The 17,880-nt window shown below is 42.4% G+C and overlaps 1 protein-coding gene across 1 annotated transcript in view; it reads left to right on the top strand.

The window, feature by feature from the left end:
* LOC121367211 overlaps window positions 1-17,612 on the top strand; it is a gene marked incomplete at its 3' end in the record, with an annotated part of 45,232 nt that extends 27,620 nt beyond the window's left edge. Inside the window, exons 9-22 of the mRNA XM_041491316.1 lie at window positions 2,725-2,916; window positions 3,536-3,571; window positions 3,928-4,092; window positions 4,479-4,634; window positions 5,528-5,725; window positions 6,384-6,493; window positions 7,191-7,356; window positions 8,111-8,295; window positions 8,922-9,009; window positions 13,829-14,027; window positions 16,125-16,300; window positions 16,479-16,634; window positions 16,920-17,065; window positions 17,470-17,612. Of these exons, the coding sequence (XP_041347250.1) occupies window positions 2,725-2,916; window positions 3,536-3,571; window positions 3,928-4,092; window positions 4,479-4,634; window positions 5,528-5,725; window positions 6,384-6,493; window positions 7,191-7,356; window positions 8,111-8,295; window positions 8,922-9,009; window positions 13,829-14,027; window positions 16,125-16,300; window positions 16,479-16,634; window positions 16,920-17,065; window positions 17,470-17,612 (2,116 nt within the window). The remainder of the gene's footprint in view (window positions 1-2,724; window positions 2,917-3,535; window positions 3,572-3,927; window positions 4,093-4,478; window positions 4,635-5,527; window positions 5,726-6,383; window positions 6,494-7,190; window positions 7,357-8,110; window positions 8,296-8,921; window positions 9,010-13,828; window positions 14,028-16,124; window positions 16,301-16,478; window positions 16,635-16,919; window positions 17,066-17,469) is intronic.
* Between the last annotated feature and the right edge of the window lie 268 nt (window positions 17,613-17,880).

The raw sequence follows: 17,880 nt of genomic DNA, 5'->3' as shown, positions 1-17,880 counted from the left end.
CAGTGTGTAGTCCTATGTGGGTTGTTATATTCAGACATTACCTTGGGGTGAAGGGGTTAATGCGAGACGCGTTATAACGGCAGCCACTGAGAACAGTGTGTAGTCCTATGTGGGTTGTTATATTCAGACATTATTGAAGGGGTTAATGCGAGACGCATTATTGAGGTGTGTAGTCCTATGTGGGTTGTTATATTCAGACATTACCTTGGGGTGGGGTTAATGCGAGACGCATTATAACGGCAGCCACTGAGAACAGTGTGTAGTCCTATGTGGGTTGTTATATTCAGACATTACCTTGGGGTGAAGGGGTTAATGCGAGACGCGTTATAACGGCAGCCACTGAGAACAGTGTGTAGTCCTATGTGGGTTGTTATATTCAGACATTACCTTGGGGTGAAGGGGTTAATGCGAGACGCGTTATAACGGCAGCCACTGAGAACAGTGTGTAGTCCTATGTGGGTTGTTATATTCAGACATTACCTTGGGGTGAAGGGGTTAATGCGAGACGCGTTATAACGGCAGCCACTGAGAACAGTGTGTAGTCCTATGTGGGTTGTTATATTCAGACATTACCTTGGGGTGAAAGGGTTAATGCGAGACGCGTTATAACGGCAGCCACTGAGAACAGTGTGTAGTCCTATGTGGGTTGTTATATTCAGACATTACCTTGGGGTGAAGGGGTTAATGCGAGACGCGTTATAACGGCAGTCACTGAGAACAGTGTGTAGTCCTATGTGGGTTGTTATATTCAGACATTACCTTGGGGGGAAGGGGTTAATGCGAGACGCGTTATAACGGCAGCCACTGAGAACAGTGTGTAGTCCTATGTGGGTTGTTATATTCAGACATTACCTTGGGGTGAAGGGGTTAATGCGAGACGCATTATAACGGCAGCCACTGAGAACAGTGTGTAGTCCTATGTGGGTTGTTATATTCAGACATTACCTTGGGGTGAAGGGGTTAATGCGAGACGCATTATAACGGCAGCCACTGAGAACAGTGTGTAGTCCTATGTGGGTTGTTATATGTCAGACCATTGAGAACAGTGTGTAGTCCTATGTGGGTTGTTATACAGACATTACCTTATAACGGCAGCCACTGAGAACAGTGTGTAGTCCTATGTGGGTTGTTATATTCAGACATTACCTTGGGGTGAAGGGGTTAATGAGAGACGCGTTATAACGGCAGCCACTGAGAACAGTGTGTAGTCCTATGTGGGTTGTTATATTCAGACATTACCTTGGGGTGAAGGGGTTAATGCGAGACGCGTTATAACGGCAGCCACTGAGAACAGCGTGTAGTCCTCTGTGGGTTGTTATATTCAGACATTACCTTGGGGTGAAAGGGTTAATGCGAGACGCGTTATAACGGCAGCCACTGAGAACAGTGTGTAGTCCTCTGTGGGTTGTTATATTCAGACATTACCTTGGAGGGAAGGGGTTAATGCGAGACGCGTTATAACGGCAGTCACTGAGAACAGTGTGTAGTCCTCTGTGGGTTGTTATATTCAGACATTACCTTGGGGTGAAAGGGTTAACGAGAGACGCGTTATAACGGCAGCCACTGAGAACAGTGTGTAGTCCTCTGTGTGATGTTATATTCAGACATTACCTTGGGGTGAAAGGGTTAATGCGAGACGCGTTATAACGGCAGCCACTGAGAACAGTGTAGTCCTCTGTGGGTTGGTATATTCAGACATTACCTTGGAGGGAAGGGGTTAATGTGAGACGCGTTATAACGGCAGTCACTGAGAACAGTGTGTAGTCCTATGTGGGTTGTTATATTCAGACATTACCTTGGAGGGAAGGGGTTAATGCGAGACGCATTATAACGGCAGCCACTGAGAACAGTGTGTAGTCCTATGTGGGTTGTTATATTCAGACATTACCTTGGGGTGAAGGGGTTAATGCGAGACGCATTATAACGGCAGCCACTGAGAACAGTGTGTAGTCCTCTGTGGGTTGTTATAGTCAGACATTACCTTGGAGGGAAGGGGTTAATGCGAGACGTATTATAATGGCAGCCACTGAGAACAGTGTGTAGTCCTATGTGGGTTGTTATAGTCAGACATTACCTTGGGACATTACCTTGGGGTGAAGGGGTTAATGAGAGACGCGTTATAACGGCAGCCACTGAGAACAGTGTGTAGTCCTATGTGGGTTGTTATATTCAGACATTACCTTGGGGTGAAGGGGTTAATGCGAGACGCGTTATAACGGCAGCCACTGAGAACAGTGTGTAGTCCTCTGTGGGTTGTTATATTCAGACATTACCTTGGGGTGAAAGGGTTAATGCGAGACGCGTTATAACGGCAGCCACTGAGAACAGTGTGTAGTCCTCTGTGGGTTGTTATATTCAGACATTACCTTGGGGGGAAGGGGTTAATGCGAGACGCGTTATAACGGCAGCCACTGAGAACAGTGTGTAGTCCTCTGTGGGTTGTTATATTCAGACATTACCTTGGGGTGAAAGGGTTAACGAGAGACGCGTTATAACGGCAGCCACTGAGAACAGTGTGTAGTCCTCTGTGTGTTATTATATTCAGACATTACCTTGGAGGGAAGGGGTTAATGCGAGACGCGTTATAACGGCAGTCACTGAGAACAGTGTGTAGTCCTCTGTGGGTTGTTATATTCAGACATTACCTTGGAGGGAAGGGGTTAATGTGAGACGCGTTATAACGGCAGCCACTGAGAACAGTGTGTGTACAACTCTCTCCTTTAGGCTGGAGCTCTGTGCCGCACACTGCGCAGGTCTGAGAAGTTCGACAACGAGGATGACATAGACGGACCGGACCTAGAGAACCTGGGTAAGGTTCTCACCGGGTGTGGTCAAACTTTCCTCAGCCGTCTGCCCGCTCACGCCGTGAAGAGCGCGTTCGAAAAGATAAACGACCTTGACTTTGACGATTCAGAGGTGAGTAGAAAGTTTAAACTTCGTTTTGTTAAACGACACTATTAGAGCACATTGATTTATTAATCATCGGTTACTGGATGTCAATCATTTGGTAATGTGACACGTACACAGACAAGGCAATACATACCACGGTATTTGATATACCTCTCGTGAGGCACTGGTTGGGATGTGGATAAATCCAATCAGAGAATACGTCCAGGGAGAGGATTCGATCCTTCGACCGAAAGACTTGAAGCGATCACTTTTGTTGAGATCTCTCTGGGGAACCGAAAGACTTGAAGCGATCACTTTTGTTGAGATCTCTCTGGGGAACCGAAAGACTTGAAGCGATCACTTTTGTTGAGATCTCTCTGGGGAAGTTGGCCGGTTCAGTTGATTCACATGATTACACCGACTGATTCGTTGCTCTGTGGCCAAGGTTATAATAATTAGATGTATCGTAGTAAAGAAGAATGACGCTACGGTGTGGATCGCTTCTGCTTTGTTGTTATATGTTAGTGTGTTATATGTTAGTGTGTTACATTCCGTACCTTTACTCTCCTTAAACGTGTCATCTGTTTGTAACTTGTAACTTGTATAAATATAACTAACTTAATACAGATGTTAATTTTGTTTTCAGGCTCGATCTCTTTTAGACAAACTGGATTTAGGAGAGGTATGTTGTTGTTGTTGTGGTTTTGATGGTGGTGGTGGTGGTGGTGGTTGTGTTGGTGTTAGTGTTGGGTTTATTTATTTCGGGTGAGGGTGGGCATATTTCACTAATCTAATACCTAAGATATGTGTTAAAAAACTGCAGACATGTTAGTCATCAACATGATATCTCCTCCTTAGTCTTTATTTTCCCTTTTCTTCTTCATTTCGTCTATCTCCGACACTCCCCCCCCCCCCCCCCCCCGACATGTTCTTGAGTGCTAACGTATTTGATTAATACATGTAGTTTGTTTATCCACTATGTACGTTTTTTCTTAAAAAAGTGAACATTTAATATATTTTGGTTTTATTTACCAACAGCCAAAGGATTTGACGAAAGCTAAAATCAAAATGGCGGGTAAACTAGCTAAAGCTTTCACGCTAGATGATATTGAAGATATGCCTGATGATCTCATGGATGACGTCTTTGGTGACCTAGATAGTGTTGACCTTGACGACTGGAAAAGACTAGCTATAGTCAAAAAGGTACGTTTTCTGTAGCACATCTTATGATTTCATATTGCAAATACAGTAGTGTGTATTTTAAAATAATTTATATGATAGACATTTAAATATAATTTTAGAATACAATATATCATTAACTAAACTAAAATGATGTATGTTATGTTTGGGTGGGGTTTTTTTTTTTTTCATTTTATGATTTGTGTGTATGCCGCCTATTGCGCAGGATATGTGTACTGTTTGTGAACACCCTGTGTCATATTCTAATCTTCACGAATACATGTCATTAAAGAGTCTTGCAAGAAGATCTTTTGAACTGTGTGGTTAGTTTTACACAAATACGATTTTGAACATTATAAAAGTATCTCGATGGATATGTCTGTAATTCAGTATTTGATTTCCCGCCACAGGCTATCCGCGCCAACGCCAACAGAGTCCCCAGTCTGTTGTTCCAACACGCCAGGCTCGCCAACGCTCTCAGTATTGATGACGTCACAGATATTACCGCCCCAGAACTGAAGGAGGCGATCCAGAAAGCTATCGCTTTAAAAGTCAGACATGGACTGGTCAGTATATGAAAATATAATACGTTATATTTAAAATAAGTCTCTTAAAATCAGACATTGATTGGTCAGTATATTAAAATATAATACGTTATATTTAAAATACGTCTGTTGAGTGTTTACAATACCGTTCATCTTTTGTTTTACCAACATATGTCTGTAAATGGGAAACAGAGTTGGATTAGAATATGACTATAACTGATGGGGAGTAATAAAGAGTCTTATTTTCAGCAGCACAAAGGGCACAAGACTACGATACTTCCAGTAAAGAATAATACAAGGAAGTCTTCCTACAAATGCGTGTTTTAACAATATCAATGTAACCACTAATTCCGACTGTATCTTCTGTAGAGTTCATTGAAACACATTTGTATCCGTGGATCCAGTGGAGTTGTTCGTATCATCCCCCCCCCCCCCCCCCCAAGTCGGTACATCACAGGCTGCGGTAAATAATGGCTGTCTATAGGTAGATAATGGCCTGTCTATAGGTAGATAATGGCCTGTCTGTCTATAGGTAGATAATGGCCTGTCTATAGGTAGATAATGGCCTGTCTGTCTATAGGTAGATAATGGCATGTCTGTCTATAGGTAGATAATGGCCTGTCTGTCTATAGGTAGATAATGGCCTGTCTGTCTATAGGTAAATAATGGCCTGTCTATAGGTAGATAATGGCCTGTCTATAGGTAGATAATGGCCTGTCTGTCTATAGGTAGATAATGGCCTGTCTGTCTATAGGTAGATAATGGCCTGTCTATAGGTAGATAATGGCCTGTCTATAGGTATGCACATACAAAGTATCCTCCCGGTAACGAGCTAGACCATCTGTTAAACACAAACTAAGTGAAATGTTCTGAGATGTTGAACACACATTCCTTTCTTTGATTTGCTCACCCAGGCCTCAGCAATAATGAGCAGGTTACTATCGCTCAACCCGAGAGGTGCGCCGTTCAGAGCAAGTGACCTGTACTCCGCTGGAAACATGGTGGTCGGTCTGTCACGTGACGACCTGCTCGAGTTCCCGGATGACAAAGATGAAGTATTGCGCATGACAGCAGTGTTGTCCGACCATATGGACGATCTGACAGACTCACAGGTAACAACAAGGCAGTAGAAATGTAGAATTGCACGTCACCTTTATTTTCTCTCCTTTGATTTTCAACCCATTTCTTCCTCATCTGCGAACTTCTACTATGTTGTTGGGGTGGGGTTTTTTTTTTAACTTTTTGCAGTTCGTCTCCACATCCCAGGCCTTGTCTCAAACCGCGACATGTTCTTGTCTCTTGTCACCATTTTTCTGTGGGCTTAGTCTGATCTCTTTGGAGAGTGCTTAGTCGTTCTAAGTAACTAGCGGTGATCTTAGTGGTCCTAAGTAACTAGCGGTGATCTTAGTCGTCGTAAGTAACTAGCGGTGATCTTAGTCGTCGTAAGTAACTAGCGGTGATCTTAGTGGTCCTAAGTAACTAGCGGTGATCTTAGTCGTCGTAAGTAACTAGCGGTGATCTTAGTCGTCGTAAGTAACTAGCGGTGATCTTAGTCGTCGTAAGTAACTAGCGGTGATCTTAGTCGTCCTAAGTAACTAGCGGTGATCTTAGTCGTCCTAAGTAACTAGCGGTGATCTGTAATGTAGCAGACATTTTCTTCTTTACTAGACTCGGGTACTGACCCAAGCAGTAATCTCCTCGAAATCAGTGACATATATTCGCCATAATATTGTGTGTATAATACATGTCTACCGTGTTATCGTCTTGTAGGTGGAACACGTTGTGGAGAAGCTGAAGAAAGTCTACGACATCGACAACAGCGACCACGTGACCATGGACGAAGACGACGTTCTCCAAACAGCGCTGTTCCTCAGACACCTGTAAGCAGCATCTCTTATTGTATGTAGCAAGGACCAGACACATAGCTTAACATGCTGTTGTAGCGCACGCCTGTTGTGGATGTGTGTTCCCGACACATGTAAGCAGCATCTCTTACTGTATGTAACAAGGACCAGACACATAGCTTAACATGCTGTTGTAGCGCACGCCTGTCGTGGACGTAGGTTCCCGACACATGTAAGCAGCATCTCTTACTGTATGTAACAAGGACCAGACACATAGCTTAACATGCTGTTGTAGCGCACGCCTGTCGTGGACGTAGGTTCTGGAATATGTATATAGCGTCGATTGCCGACCTTAATGACATATACAACTCTCACCAGCCGAGCCAACCCCACAGATCGTTAGAGGTTCTGGGGCCCAGTGTCTTCTGTTTACATTACAATGGGGTGCTCTGGTCCATGAGTAGTGATCGATAGAATACAGCACACACTGCAGAGAGTGAATCCGTTAGATGTCAGTGTAGAAATATCTGAAAGATGTGGGTGCATACAACGATAAGATAAAATGACATGTCGCCACATAACTATACTAACGTATGAAGTCATGAGTTTATATTCATCTTTCGACAGTGACAGTGGTATCCAGTATATGTATAAACAAACTCCTAAAATATTGTGGCGTTTTCACATATTTTTCTTCATAATCATTTAACCACAAAAAGTATTTGTATTTTAGGTCAGAAGATGATTTCGACAAACTGACGTTCTCGAAGCCGGCGAAAGGCGCGTTCCTGCAGGCCATTTCGAAAGCGTCGACGAAGAAGAACAGTGGGAAGCACTTACAGTACTTGTTCAGGAAGGCCGTGCTGATGGTGCATGAGCTGCACGACGAACAGAGCACGGTTAGTGACGTGTCACACACGGTGGGGTGAAGGTCGCACTGTATACTTGGCTACCGTAATACAGGCTCCGGTGGCAGATGGGTCACACGCACACCGAATAGCCGTGGACTAAAATATATGCCATGCATTGCAGCCATGGAGACAACATACTTGTGTACAGGTGCATTTTCACGAGAGATGACGAACTTGGAGCGTTTTTTATCACACATAAAATGCCTTGGAACCTAGCGTCCTGAAACCTTTGACATGCCCAGTGAGAGTGAGAAGCCCACTAGTTAGTTATTAGCTAGGTTACGTGTGGTGAGTCGTCGATCACCAATAATCAACAGTGTATCAACATGTTCCTTAATGGGGGAAGTTGAAGGTCTTCCTGATCTTGGATCAACTTTGAGGCTGTCCCTTTCCCTTCTAAAACTTCACTTCTCAACTCTTAACAGTGGCAAAGGAACGAGCATCACCCCTAAAGTTGACACCATGTCCATATGGCTGGCTTCTGGAGTTAGTCCTTTCAGTTGGAGATACTTGATGACAGCGCGGTATCCAGTTTTGTCCATAATCACTTTGATGCTTCAGAAATATGCTACCATGTAGTGTATTTGTTTCCAATGCAGTCTGTATGCATAAGACGAATTGTAGTTAATACGTGCAAACTGTTAGGAATACTAATTACCCGAATGTTAAGTGTTTATGTTGTATATGTTGAGTATATGTATACACACACGACTTCCGCTTTAAAGATGCCTCTACATTGCAGGTTGCTGATGTCCTGGACGAGTCGAAGATCCGCCAGTTGAGGGGGGTGTTGCCGGGGATCCGCGCCCACACGATCCGTGCTCTCCCCCGCGAGGCGGTCCTGCGGAACCTGGACGTGTTTGAGGACGCGCACCTGGATGATGAGGAGGGCAAGGCGGTGGCGGAGAGGATCACGCAGGACGACCCGTGAGTTCTATTTATAGCACCACAGGAGAATAACATTATTTAAACTGTTGTTTAAATCATATATACACGTGGCACATCTATCAGGCATTAAATAATGTTAGTTGCTTCTTTTCACCCCCCCCCCCCCCCCCCCCCGAACTGCTCTTTCTGTCCATTCATTGGTCAACGAAGTATATGGGTGTGGTGTGCCCTCCCTGTATGTAGCGCTTTGTCTATAAAAGGACATACAGGTTAGTCGCAAAATTACATAATGGCGGATTAGGGTTAGGGTTATTGGATAACATTTGAAATCACGTGATAAGATAAAAATCTAGTCACAGTGATCGCGATTGGTTACACGGCCGCGTGTGCAAGAACATTATGATTTCGATATGTCCTAGTTATTTATGCCAAGATTATGTGTAAAATTAATTCATTTGTAGTTATTTATCACAGATAAAGACAAAAACAGGACTTTTAACTATGGCACTACACCATTAAGCTGTTTAAAACAAACAGGTTGGCACTAGTATCGTACCTCATACTGATGTAATGTCAGCTAACTAGTTGGTTATTTTATATGTTGTGGAATGTTTATAAACCTTGTAGTTATATATATAGTGGTTAACTGTGTGGTTATTTTCTAGTTCCTGGAACTGCAGGCGTGAACGTCTAGCCCAGATTGCTCCATACATACATTACCTGAGTGAAGACAAACTGAAATCTATCTGCAAGGTAAGTTCAAAACATTCCATACATACATTACCTGAGTGAAGACAAACTGAAATCTATCTGCAAGGCAAGTTCAAAACATTCCATACATACATTACCTGAGTGAAGACAAACTGAAATCTATCCGCAAGGCAAGTTCAAAACATTCCATACATACATTACCTGAGTGAAGACAAACTGAAAACTATCCGCAATGTACATTCAAAACATTCCAAACATACATTACCTGAGTGAAGACAAACTGAAATCTATCTGCAAGGCAAGTTCAAAACATTCCATACATACATTACCTGAGTGAAGACAAACTGAAATCTATCCGCAAGGCAAGTTCAAAACATTCCATACATACATTACCTGAGTGAAGACAAATTGAAAACTATCCGCAATGTACGTTCAAAACATTCCAAACATACATTACCTGAGTGAAGACAAACTGAAATCTATCCGCAAGGTAAGTTAAAAACTGAAATCTATCCGCAAAGTAATTTCAAAACATTCCATACATACATTACCTGAGTGAAGACAAACTGAAAACTATTTGCAAGGTAAGTTCAAAACAGTCCATACATACATTACCTGAGTGAAGACAAACTGAAACTATCTGCAAGGTAAGTTCAAAACATTCCATACATACATTACCTGAGTAAAGACAAACTGAAATCTATCTGCAAGGTAAGTTCAAAACATGCACTTGCTTATTACTATTTAGACATTAGATATTAAGCGTGTTTCTGTTCTATTCTTGCTGATACGATTATGATTTTGCTACCTCGATTTGGTCACTGTGTCAATAACGTTTTTTCTCACCTTTTCTGGAGTATTGTCTAAAAGATAATGAAACATAAGCAGACCAGAAATCACAACCGACTCCGTCCTATCGATCATTGGGGGGGGGGGGGGGGGGGGGGGGGGGGGGGGGGGGGGGGGGGGGGCGGGACGTAGCCCAGTGGTATAGCGTTCGCTCGATGAGCGGTCGGTGTGGGATCGATCCCCGTCGGTGGGCCCATTGTGCTATTTCTCGTTCCAGCCAATGCACCACGACTGGTATATCAAAGGTCGTGGTATGTACTACCCTGTCTTTGGGATGGTGCATATAAAAGATCCCTTGCTGCTAATCGGAAAGAATAGCCCATGAAGTGGCGACAGTGGGTTTCCTCTCTCAATATCTGTGTGGTCCTTAACCATATGTCTGACGCCATATAATCGTAAATAAAATGTGATGAGTGCGTCGTTAAATAAAACATGTCTTTCTTTCTTTCTATGGACTTTGTTCTTGTATATCTTATGAAGTTCGTTCAGCGATACTACACGAAGGGACTAGGAGGAAGGAAGGAAATGGTTTATTTAACGACGCACTCAACACATTTTATTTACGATCATATGGTGTCGGACATATGGTTAAGGACCACACAGATAATGAGGGAGGAAATCCGCTGTCACCACTTCATTGATTACTCTATTCGATTAGCAGCAAGGGATCCTTTATATGCACCATCCCATAGACAGGATAGCACATGCCACGGCCTTTGATGTACCAGTCGTGGTGCACTGGCTGGAGCGAGAAATGGACTAGTAGGAGAGCGCATATGTGAGGTACGATGGGTCTAAGAGTTCGTTCTATGTTTCCCCCTGTCTAGATAGAGAACTGCTTATAAAAGACCACTGGTTGCTGATATTCGGTAGGAGTATTCTGTGTGGGGATACCGGGTTTCATTCCTCACTGCCTGGACGATGTGTGCAAATAACAATGTTGGACACCATTCACAGATTAAAATGTGCTCAAGTGTTCAACAAATATTCGTTTCCATTCTCTTTCTTTCCTTTTCCTTCTTCCCGTTCGTTTCATTTTCAACACTACATTGTCGACACACGTTTTGTCTAGCAAATGAACGAATACGTTGTTTAACTAATTCAAGATATAAACGGGAAAAGGATCTTCAACTGGGGATGACCCTCAGAAGTGCCCAGTTTTCAGAAATCCTGAAACAGTGTACGTGTATTGTGCGTGGACTGACTGGCAGTTTAAATGACTAAGAGTGATGTGAGTGCACGTGTTGTTATTATTAGTGTAGCTGAACAACAAGATAAATCGATTACTAATATTAACGGTATTCGCCAGAACAATCATTGGAGTAGTTCTGTAAAATACTAATTATTATTCACACCCGCGGGGCGGGGCGGGGTGGTGCGGAGCGGGGCGGGGTGGTACGGAGCGGGGCGGGGTGGTGCGTAGCCCAGTGGTAAAGTGCTCGTCTGGGTCGCAGTAGGTCTAGATCGATCCCCGTCGGTCGGCCCATTGGGCTATTTCTCGTGCGTGTAAAACATCCCTTGCTACCAATAGAAAAATGCAGCGGGTTTCCTCTCTAAGACTATATGTCAGAATTACCAAATGTTTGACATCCAGTGGCCGATGACTAATAAAATCAGTGTGCTCTGGTGGTGTCGTTAAAGAAAACAAACTACGCACATCCACGTTCCTATTGAGACATTTCATTTAACAGAGTCTGTTGAAGGTTCTTGACGCTAAAACTGGCAGATCTCCTATAGGATTTTCTCTGTAAAATAAAGTTTGTTTTGTTTAAAGACACCACTAAAGCGCATTGATCTATTAATCATCGGCCATTGGATGTGAAACATTTGGTATTTCTAACATATAGTCTTAAAGAGGAAACCCGCTACTTTTCCATTACTACAAAGGGATCTTTTATATGCACCATCACACAGGCAGGATAGCACATACCACAGCCTTTGATATACCAGTCATGGTGCACTGACTGGAACGAGAAATAGCCCAATGGGCCCACCGACGAGGATCGATCCCAAACTGATCGCGCATCAAGCTAACGCTTTACCATTGGGCTACGCCCTTCCCTCCCCCTCCCCCCGACCCCCTCTTCTCTGTAGACAAAGCACGTGACAGTGAGTCATAGCTGCAAACCATCACAACTGGTTTATAGCACACTGTACTCAATATGCTAATGACAGATCATTAATGGCCGTACATTTTGCGGCTTCTGTTACACACTTAAAATGATATTTTGGTGTATTTTTGTTGAATACATTAACTAACCCAAATTATGTTTAGTTTTCTAGTTTTGTCACGGTATTGTGTGGGTGATGTCATAGCCGTATCTAGAGGACGCGAGGGGCAGCCCCAGTTAAAGTGCTCCTTTGATGTACGTCCCTATTCTATCGTGACTCACTCTAGTCGTTGTAGGGTGGCCATGGCTGCTGCCCTAGCCAGTGGAAGCTATGGTGGCCCCACCACAACTCCAATAAGAAAACCCTGTCTACGCCACTGGGAACGAGTCTTGATATGTAGTAAACATCTTCTTCATTCCCTTATTTTCGAAATGGTATTCACTGTATGTTTGTTTGGAATCCAATAACTTCAATTCATATCCTTTTTAGGCATTCTAGTGTGTGTTTGACTGTAAACTGTATTGGTGTGTTTGATTATAAACTGTGTTGGTGTATTTGACTTTAAACTGTTTGGTGTATTTGACTGTAAACTGTTTGGTGTTATTATTGACTGTAAATTGCCTTGGTGTGTTTGACTGTAGTCTGAGTTGGTGTGTTTGACTGTAAACTGTGTTGGTGTGTTTGACAGTAAACTGTGTTGGTGTGTTTGACTGTAAACTGTGTTTGACTGTAAACTGTATTGGTATGTTTCACAGTAAACTGTGTTGGTGTGTTTGATTGTAAACTGTATTGGTGTGTTTGACTGTAATCTGTGTTGGTGTGTTTGATTGTAAAGTGTATTGGTGTGTTTGATTGTAAACTGCGTTGGTGTGTGCTCGACTGTAAACTGTATTGGTGTGTTTAACTGTAAACTGTGTTGGTGTGTTTGCCTGTAAACTGTATTGGTGTGTTTCACAGTAAACTGTGTTGGTGTGTTTGATTGTAAACAGTATTGGTGTGTTTGACTGTAAACTGTGTTGGTGTGTTTCACAGTAAACTGTGTTGTGTGTTTGACTGTAAACTGTGTTGTGTGTTTGACTGTAAACTGTATTGGTGTGTTTGACTGTAAACTGCGTTTGTGTGTTTGACTGTAAACTGTGTTGCTGTGTTTGACTGTAAACTGTGTTGGTGTGTTTGACTGTAAACTGTGTTACTGTGTTTGACTGTAAACTGTGTTGGTGTGTTTGACTGTAAACTGTATTGGTGTGTTTGACTGTAAACTGTATTGGTGTGTTTCACTGTAAACTGTGTTGGTGTGTTTGACTGTAGTAAACTGTGTTGGTGTGTTTCACTGTAAACTGCGTTTGTGTGTTGACTGTAAACTGTGTTGCTGTGTTTGACTGTAAACTGTGTTGCAGTGTTTGACTGTAAACTGTGTTGGTGTGTTTGACTGTAAACTGTGTTGGTGTATTTGACTGTAAGCTGTGTTGGAGTGTTTGACTGTAAACTGTGTTGGTACGTTTGATTGTAAACTGTATGGTGTGTTTGACAGTAAACTGTGTTGGTGTGTTTGATTGTAAACTGTTTTGGTGTGTTAGATTGCAAACTGTATGTTGGGTTTGACTATAAACTGTATGCTGTGTTCGACTGTAAACTGTATGCTGTGTTTGACTGTAAACTGTGTTGGAGTATTTGACTGTAAACTGTATGGTGTGTTTGACTGTAAACTGTGTTGGAGTATTTGACTGTAAACTGTATGGTGTGTTTGACTGTAAACTGAATGCTGTGTTTGACTGTAAACTGTGTTGGTGTGTTTGACTGTAAACTGTGTTGGAGTGTTTGACTGTAAATTGTATGCTGTGTTTGACTGTAACTGTGTTGGAGTGTTTTACTTTAAATTTATGCTGTGTATGACTTGCAGCCAGAACTAGCGGCTGCCAGCTCGTCCATCATCAAAGGGATGGAGAAGCGAGACGAGTACCGACAGGAGCGGAACACCCAGGGATTCAGTCGCGAGGACGAGAGCACGAGGGAAGGGGATGACGGGAAGGTGAAGGTCGTTAAACACATCGTTCAGAGCTGGAAGGACGACACGAAGAGGAGGCGGAGACGGGCCACAGGTAGGGTGTAATTGTTTCCCTTAACAATGTTTATACGACGATTCACGAGTGCACGCCATCACAGCTATAGTTATTTCATCGAGCTCTGTCCTGTGATAGTTTTGATTTGGTAAATTAGCCTTAGAGTGGCTGTCCTCTTTGTGGCGGTGCAAGACTGATGAAATCTACAGTAAAGGATCTCGGAAGTGGCTGACCTCTTATAGACGAGGCACTAGATAGTAATTCGTGGAATCAACCACTATTTTGCCAAACACCCTTTTGACTCTGCATTGTGCAGAGGTACGGTCTTGATCGCGGATCATGATTTTGACGTTCAGATTTATACACTGAATAACAAAAATATTTATACCAAAGCATATACAATAGATTATCCTGCGGTGTTTCGGTCTATTATTGTGCGGCAAAGCGTAAAACGTGCTACGTATCAGGCATGATGGAAGCAAGTAAACATGGGGGAGGTGACTGAGATCCAGGGCGCAAAGCGGTGTAAACATTTTGTAAACTAGATGTCCTGAAATGCAATTTCCTGCATTCTACAAATATTTACTACCAATAATATTTTCGATTCAGAATTACTGTGGGGGACTAGAGCACCCACATCCCCCCTTCTCCGCCTTGCCTGTATATTATGCAGAATATTTGCAATATGACACGACCTTGTCAAAACATCTTTTTGATTCTACCTTGCGCAGAGATACGATTAGGAATGAAATAAGTATTCAGTCATTTTTGTTTGTGAAATATAGAGTCCACCATCTGTTTTGGGAGAAGGGTTGTGCTTTAGTGTTATGTGGCAAAACGTTGAATACTTTTAGTTTCAATTCAATTCAATTTTTTATTGTATGTAAGGCCATATGCCCATATATACAAGAACTCGTATATTGATATATTTTGGGACAAGTTGTTCAAATGATTTGCCAGCTGTTTTAGAAACACTACGACCTTCCATGGACGCCAACCAAACAAGTTGAGTGATGTAAATCAAGATCAGTTATGGGTAATACATAAACTCGCCACCAGCCCGCACCACGTCTATGTAATAAATATGATATTAAACTCGCCACCAGCCCGCACCACGTCTATGTAATACATATGATATTAAACTCGCCACCAGCCCGCACCACGTCTATGTAATAAATATGATATTAAACTAGCCACCAGCCCGCACCACGTCTATGTAATACATATGATATTAAACTCGCCACCAGCCCGCACCACGTCTATGTAATAAATATGATATTAAACTCGCCACCAGCCCGCACCACGTCTATGTAATACATATGATATTAAACTCGCCACCAGCCCGCACCACGTCTATGTAATAAATATGATTTTAAACTCGCCACCAGCCCGCACCACGTCTATGTAATACATATGATATTAAACTCGCCACCACCCCGCACCACGTCTATGTAATACATATGATATTAAACTCGCCACCACCCCGCACCACGTCTATGTAATACATATGATATTAAACTCGCCACCACCCCGCACCACGTCTATGTAATACATATGATATTAAACTCGCCACCACCCCGCACCACGTCTATGTAATACATATGATATTAAACTCGCCACCAGCCCGCACCACGTCTATGTAATAAATATGATATTAAACTCGCCACCAGCCCGCACCACGTCTATGTAATAAATATGATATTAAACTCGCCACCAGCCCGCACCACGTCTATGTACTAAATATGATATTAAACTCGCCACCAGCCCGCACCACGTCTATGTCCCTCGTGAAACAATTCTCATTTATCACTCCGTAAAGCTCGAAACTACCGAGCACTATTTCACTCGGGACACAAACACTATACAAAATGGAAGCTCGTCCAACATCCTATAAATATTACATTTCCAAAAAATTATGAAAACAGATATTTATAAAAGCCCGTGATCAGCTTAACCATCCTTTGAACAACTGGCCCCTGGTGTAGGTAACAGATTTTAGTTTCATAAACAGCAGTCTATCTTTACGTGATATAGAACAACCATTAAGAACAAACATAAATTTGTTGTATTTTTAACAGGTATAGTTCACTTCAAATGTATAATTTCGTGATCATTTTGTGATTTTATTTTCTTCAGTTGGTCTGACCTGTGACGTCATCAAACTGATGGGTTCAAAGGTTACGCTGTTGGAGACAGCTGAAATAGACGCGATAGACTCGGCCGTGGAGTTCCCCAACTGTCTGGAGACGTTTGGTACCTACGGAGACTGGTCACAAGAAAAGCTGACCCATCTGTTGAATAAGGCGAAAGAGGTGAGAACTGATTTTATCACATGGTGTATGACGGGATCGTGGGACTGAGTTTGAAAATGCTAATGGTTTTGTCATCCAGATTCACAATCTAATTGTTGCTCTTTCCAGTGTAGTCTTGGTCTCGTCGTTTCAGGCAGAGTGCTTGCTATGATACCGAAATTATTGTTTTGTCTTGTAGTCGCTGGGAGAAGTCAGCACGTGGTCGTCAGAACACGTCCGTCGAGCTGGCAGTATCATAGCGGCGCTGCGACCCGGCAGCTTGAAGACATTGCAGCTCACGTCAGATGGTGCCATGGCGCGAATTGGGCAACATCCGCTCATGAATATGCAACAGGTAATAATATGAAATTCACTTCGATGAACTGAATCTAAAACTAAACATATACATTGCATACAGATTAAAATTAAATGAAAATACAGTTTATAAAATTAATATTTGAAAACGGTATATAGAACCTTGGAGATTATTTGAATGAATTATTTTCCTGAGAATTTTGTTGTTGTTTTAATTGATTCAGCTGTAGTCTTGTATAACTATAAGTTGTAATTGCAGTATTAATCTGACTGGCTTAGTGATATCTCTTCCATATACGAAATATTTATTATGTATTACTTTCAGCTGAATGCTGGAGTTTATCGCTGGCTAAATCTGACCAAGATGAATGACGTCACTAAGATCTCGGGGCCCGAACTCTCGTCATTGCGAGAGTTCGTGTGTGGACTAGAGGACGCACACATTGCACAGCTCTCGGCTGAAGCGTTTAGGTAAGCACTCGGAGCAACGACTAATAACGACAATAGATCTAACGGATGATGATCAACGAAAACAACTCAGGCTCGCCGCTAGAGTACTCGATTTGTTTATAAAGTTAAATGAATCTGCAGGGGAAAGAATAAAACGGAACTATGTTTATCATTTTAAATTTTAATTCTTAAATAGTAGTTCATACTTACGTTGTTATTTTGTGGTGGGAAGTTGTCTCTGGTTGGGGGGAGGGTTCTGTCCCATTCTCTATCTGTCTAACTCTCGCTTCTTTCGCTGTCTGTTTCTTTTACAAAATACTACAATATATCACTAGAATAACAGTTATTGTTGAGAATTATTGCTATATTTGTTTGCATTGTACAGCACTAGTTTCTAAATGTTTTAAATATTGTCTTTAATGCAGGACAGCGTCCCACGACATTGGCGGGTTGAGAACGTGCAGTTTGTCAACACTTCGTGCCCTGGCTCGCAAGGCGATCACATCGTACGGTAGCGCCCCCTCCGACTGGCCGGCCGCTAGGATCGCTGACATGGGTGTTATTATAGGTATGTACGTTAGATACTGACATGGGTGTTATTATAGGTATGTACGTTACATGCTGACATGGGTATTATTATAGGTATGTACGTTAGATACATGGGTATTATTATAGGTACGTACGTTAGATACATGGGTATTATTATAGGTATGTACGATAGCTACATGGGTATTATTATAGGTATGTACGTTAGATACTGACATGGGTGTTATTATAGGTATGTACGTTAGATGCTGACATGGGTATTATTATAGGTATGTACGTTAGATACATGG

The sequence above is a fragment of the Gigantopelta aegis genome, unplaced genomic scaffold (assembly GCF_016097555.1).
Source record: "Gigantopelta aegis isolate Gae_Host unplaced genomic scaffold, Gae_host_genome scaffold1917, whole genome shotgun sequence".
Lineage (NCBI taxonomy): Eukaryota > Metazoa > Mollusca > Gastropoda > Neomphalida > Peltospiridae > Gigantopelta > Gigantopelta aegis.
The sequence above is the reverse complement of the archived record's forward strand: the minus strand, read 5'-3'. Positions and strand labels throughout refer to the sequence as shown.